The sequence below is a fragment of the Chelon labrosus genome, assembly GCF_963514085.1.
Source record: "Chelon labrosus genome assembly, chromosome: 6".
Classification (NCBI taxonomy): Eukaryota; Metazoa; Chordata; class Actinopteri; order Mugiliformes; family Mugilidae; genus Chelon; species Chelon labrosus.
In genome coordinates, this window is record NC_140342.1 from 22,736,099 (window position 1) to 22,741,348 (window position 5,250).

Genomic DNA, 5,250 nt, shown 5'->3' on the forward strand with positions numbered 1-5,250 from the left:
GATCATAATTTCTGCCTTGTTCAGGTACTGCTATATTTATTATTCATTTTGTGAGTTTAACTCAAAGACAACAGGGATGCATTCATTTTATAAAGAAACAAACTAAAAGCAGTGCTATAAGAGAAAAAAAATTGCACAGGTACCTTTAAGATTTCCATGAGAAGAGATTGAGCTCTATGTACATTTGATTAGTGGAGAACTGTTTATTCTTGTTTCCTGATCTTCTCCATGAGGTGGACACTGATGACGACAGACACCATGATGATCAGACCAACAGAGAACACGACTGTCTTCACCAGACAGATGGAGACACCATCAGAGAGACCTGCAAACATGATAAAAGTGTCAGAGCAAAACCAGAACAGGTTCAGCTACATTAACCTTTATGTTATTATTAGCAAAATGTTTTGTCTGTCAGTCTTACCAGCATGTAGGGGGCAGAAATCCTGAATCTTTGTCTTATTTTGAGTCCAGCTGATTTGGTTGCTGTGGTTACAGCTGATTGTTTCATTCAACAGGTGGACACGGAGGGAAACACCAGAGTTGGTGACCTTTGATTGCTCTCCTCCCTCCTGAGAGCAGGTTTTGGTGTCACATCTGAAAGTGCTGCTGATGTCTGAGTCCTCTGTGCTGCAGGTCACAGTGAGGTTACAGGAGTCTGAGCTGATGGACACAGAGTCTGGATTCAGATCAACTGGAGACACTGGATCTGATGGAGGAAAGTAGGTGGAGGAGGTTTAGAAAAATGACAGCAGATGTTCTCTGTCAGTGTCTGAAATGTTGAGAAACCTACCTTGAACTGTGACCATGTATTCAGCTATTATTTGGTCTTTAGCCTCTATCACATGTGCTGTATAAACTCCACTGTCTGCATCTTGTAGATTCTTCAATTTCACTGAGTAATTTTCCACAGAGAACTCAACCCTTCCAGTGTATTCGCTATAGACTCTTGGTACTCCACCAGGTGAACATATTACTAAATGTTTGGTTCTATTAAATCTCCAGAGAAGAAAGCGAAATTCCTTTGGAGCATTATCCATGACTTCCAGAAGTACATCATCTCCTCTCTTCACAAACACAGGAGTCACAGCACTGGACCCTGTAAAACAGTAGATACATGATAATGAAAAGTAAAGTTCTAACTCAGTATACAACATAGTTTTTAATGTCAATACTTTATCTTACATGTTTGCTCTTCATCCTTCATATTTAACCATGTGACACCTTTTCAGATGTGTTTGGTTGAGGAAATCAAGCTCATGCACCACCTAAAGACACTTGCACTGCCACTGCAAGGACAGCAGAGGGGCTGCAAGGGGACGTAATGTTTTGTCTTGTTCCTGCTGACAACTATTCAATGTGTTCAAAGCTTTACTTGAAAATCAAAGAGGCAAACCTCTTTCTACAGTATATTAAAAGAGAAAAAAAGAGAAAAGAGAGAAAAGAGAAAAGGCTAGATTAGCAGGCATCAGGCATAACACGGGACAGCTAAGAGTAGGAGGAGCCTGGGAGATGAGGGCGGATTTAAATGGACAACTAGGTTTTTTTTTTTTTTTTTATTAAACTAGACAAACAAACAAGGCACTGTATCACATGACAGGACATAACACAACAAAACAAAACAAAGTTAAGACGGGCTCAGATAACAACTAAATTGAAGACGGACAAAAGAGACACCAGGTGCAGGGTTTTCACATCCTTCACAAACAATAAGGATCTGTACAAGGAGTTAAACTCATTTCTCCAGTGGGCTAAGCATTGGATAGTTTTAAAGAAACGACATTTATGGATAAAAAAATTTCCAACTAAAATAAAAACATTCAAAACAAAAGATACATTCCGCTCATCACACAGACCAAATCGGATTACTTTCCAAGTTAATGGAGGGGTCTCAAACTTTGATTGGAGCCAGCACCACAAATCTTTCCAGAAAGACTGCACAGGATTACATAAGAAAAACAGATGTTCCAAATCACAGAAAACACAACCGTTCACATCAATATTAAATTTTGACCTTAAAAAAATCATTTGTTGGGTAGTACTCATTTATAATTTTAAAGTGCACTTCTTTCATTTTAGGGGGGAGAGGAAATCCAATATAATGTTTTCTCAATACTTTAACCTCCTCAACCTTTAAGTCTTTCATAATATACTGTCTTTTAACTACATTAGGGTAAAATTCTTTCAATAGCATATTTCTAATAATTTTGTTTGTGCATGTACTATTGAATATATCTATTTCCGCTATATGGAGTTGTCTCATCTCAGGTGATGTCTTAGAATAAAAGCAATCTTCTTTAATCATAGATTTTTAAGAGGCTGGTATAGCTCTAATGATGTTATCGTGCTTCTTAACTGTACAGTTAAGGTTAAATCTTATACAGAACTCCTTATGCTTTAGCATACTTCCACAATCATCCATGAAATGGGCAACAGCCCACACCCCTTTTGATCGCCATTCATCCATATACACAGATTTTTTACATAGCTTGATGTATCTATTATTCCATACCGGTGTGTTGTGTGGTGTGAAATTATGTTTGTATATTAACTTCCAATAAAGAAGGACCTGCTGGTGGAAAGCAGAAAGTTTGACTGGTAAAGAGCTACATTCAAAATCACAACGTAACAAAAAATCTATCCCCCCATTTTCTCAAAAAAATGGACAACTAGTTATTCCAGCCGAGATAGCTCGCACCCGACTACGGCCAGATCTGCTGTTGTGGTCTGAGCCAGAGAAAGTAGTATACAGTATTTCATAGAGCTGACTGTCCCGTGGGAAGATAGAGTTGAGGAGGCTAACGTGCATAAGAGAGCTAAGTATGCAGAGCTAGCGGCAGACGCAGAGCAGAATGGCTGGAGGGCGTATGTCCGCCCGGTAGAAGTCGACTGCCGTGGATTTGTGGCAAAGTCTGCGATTGCTCTTCTGAGCGAGCTGGCCATACGGGGAAAAAGCCAAAGGGCTGCGGTTAGCAATATATCCCGGGCAGCAGAGAGAGCAAGAGAGTGGCTATGAGTATGTAGGAAGCATGCTAGCTGGGGAACTAGCTAAAGGTAAGGATGGCTGCGTGACTCTAGTATGTTTGCAAATCATAATAGATGTGGTCGGTTTGGTTCGTGGTTCAGTCCGCATCAACGGGGCGAACCATGGTAGATTTCTTTGTTTGGCTCGTGGTTCATAAAAGGACTAGAATAATGATTGAAATATTAGTTGCTGATAGACATTGAATGGTGAGAAAAACAGGTTTTGCAGTGGCAGTGTGGAGGGGGGTGACTCCAGGACGCTGGAAGTCACTGTTAAGCCTTCTCGAGGTGTCGTGGGCCTAACTTAACGAAACATCGGTGAAGGGAGGTTCCCACTTGAAAACCCCAATGACATGCTGCATACTGCTGTTGTTTAGGCCAGGTTCCTGATGTCTTCATGTTGCTCTGTAGCTATGGTTAGCTGCTGAGCGGGTCATACAAGCCAGCAGCGTTAGGTTAGCTTATGTTTCACAATGTTTGAATTATCCTCTGCTGCTCTGTGGGCCTACAAGCCAGCAGCATTTACTTAGTTCATGTAGATTGTAGGTTAATCATCATATCACATGACCGTAGGTTTGTTAGGGTTTCTTAGTTGAACAGGGCCTCTAAATGTGTTTTGCCTGGGATCTTGGCACAAAAGATTGTAACATCTTATCCTGTGTATGAATGAATAACTCTACAAGTCCAGTTACCTTTTTTGAACCTTTGTTGGAAATAACTCTTGTCACATTTCACCCCATGACAGAGAACTCTTTACGTTTCTTTACACCTCTGCACTGTCTCTTCTGAAAAAAGTGAGACTATCTTCCACTTTGTCATTTTTCTTATAACATTACATATTAGTTTAGGTCTTAATTTGTTCACAGTTTATTTCAATATAAAGAAGCCATTCTTATAAACCCCTCCCTCTTTTTATATCTGTCCTCTCTTGGTCCATCTGTTCATGATTATACATATAAAGAAAGATAAACTACTGTCATCTTCTCTTCTCTGATAGAACAACACATTCTTTCAGGTTACATGTGTGTTTTACTAATCATTAGATAAAAACTCAATCAACTTGTGCCCCTACTGCTACTTTTATTAATCCAAATAAAGAAGCTGCTATCATTGCTGTTCCTGTCATCAACATTTAATTAGTCAGTGTTTTTGTCCTACCTGTTGCTTCAAGGCAGAGCATCAGTCCAAGTATCACAGAGAGAGACATGGTAGAGCTTCTTGCTTTGTCGACTATAAAACGCAACAGTGGAAAATAGCTTTGAATCAACCACCACACCACAGACTACAGTCCCCTCCCTCAAGTCCTTCAAGCAAGTTTGAGTGTGAAAGTTTGAACCAACATGAATACGATCATATTCCACAAATCCTCCAGGCTTGTCTGCATTATACATATTTGGGATTCATGTCTCCTTAATACGACCTAGTTATTCTGTACACTAATATTCACAACACACTGGTCATACAAACAAAGGAAACCTCTGCTCAGCTGTGACCCTGGTGCTCAATTCCTCAGTCTAAAAAAGAAGCATTATGCTGCCACTGCTCTGATAAAACAACACATTCTTTCAGGTTGCACATGTGTGTTACTAATTATAACTTTACATGTTAGTCACTTCTTCTGTCCCTGGTGTGTTTGTTACCTTTGGTGTTAATTGCCAAAACAAATTGTGTAAATACGTCATGTGTTGCATGCATCTCCTTCATGAATATTTTGCAAAGTTCATATTAGGTTCCTCTTCTGTTGTTGTAATGAAACTTCCTGTTCTGCTGTCTCTCCGATGGCGTCTGCATCTGTCAGGTGAACACAGACGTGTCCTCTGTTCTCTGTTCTCAATATTAGGAAGGTGGTCATAATGTTATGCCTGATCGGTGTATGACTCAAAAAACTTTGACAGTGATGCAACCCCTTGTAGAAAGAAGATGATGTGGACAGAACTCACCACTGAGGTTTATAGATGTGACAAAGTGTTAAAGGAGGTTTAATGTTGAGTTGCTGGTTGATACAACACATCACATCCACCTTACCAGAATGAACCACATTTGAGGTTTACTGTTGTGCTTCTGTTTGTCATAGCATGTCATATTTTAACTGAAAGCTGACCTCAGGCTTCAAAAATATGAGCAAAAAGACAGTACAGACCAGACAAAGGCGTGGAAGCAGATGTGGTGACACCTTGATTTTATACGCCGTGAGAAAAACTAGTTTCGGCCTCAGAACCAACTTCA

At 39.9% G+C, this 5,250-nt stretch overlaps 1 protein-coding gene across 1 annotated transcript; it reads right to left on the bottom strand.

The window, feature by feature from the left end:
• Positions 1 to 203: 203 nt before the first annotated feature.
• LOC311488887 (SLAM family member 6-like) lies at positions 204 to 4,572 on the bottom strand (the record flags this gene model as incomplete). Its single annotated transcript, XM_084545749.1, has 3 exons — positions 794 to 4,572; positions 425 to 709; positions 204 to 325 (listed from the first exon to the last, which is right to left on the bottom strand). Exons 1-3 carry the CDS (start codon positions 1,155 to 1,157, stop codon positions 204 to 206), a joined length of 771 nt encoding a protein of 256 aa, XP_084401875.1. The 5' UTR covers positions 1,158 to 4,572.
• Between the last annotated feature and the right edge of the window lie 678 nt (positions 4,573 to 5,250).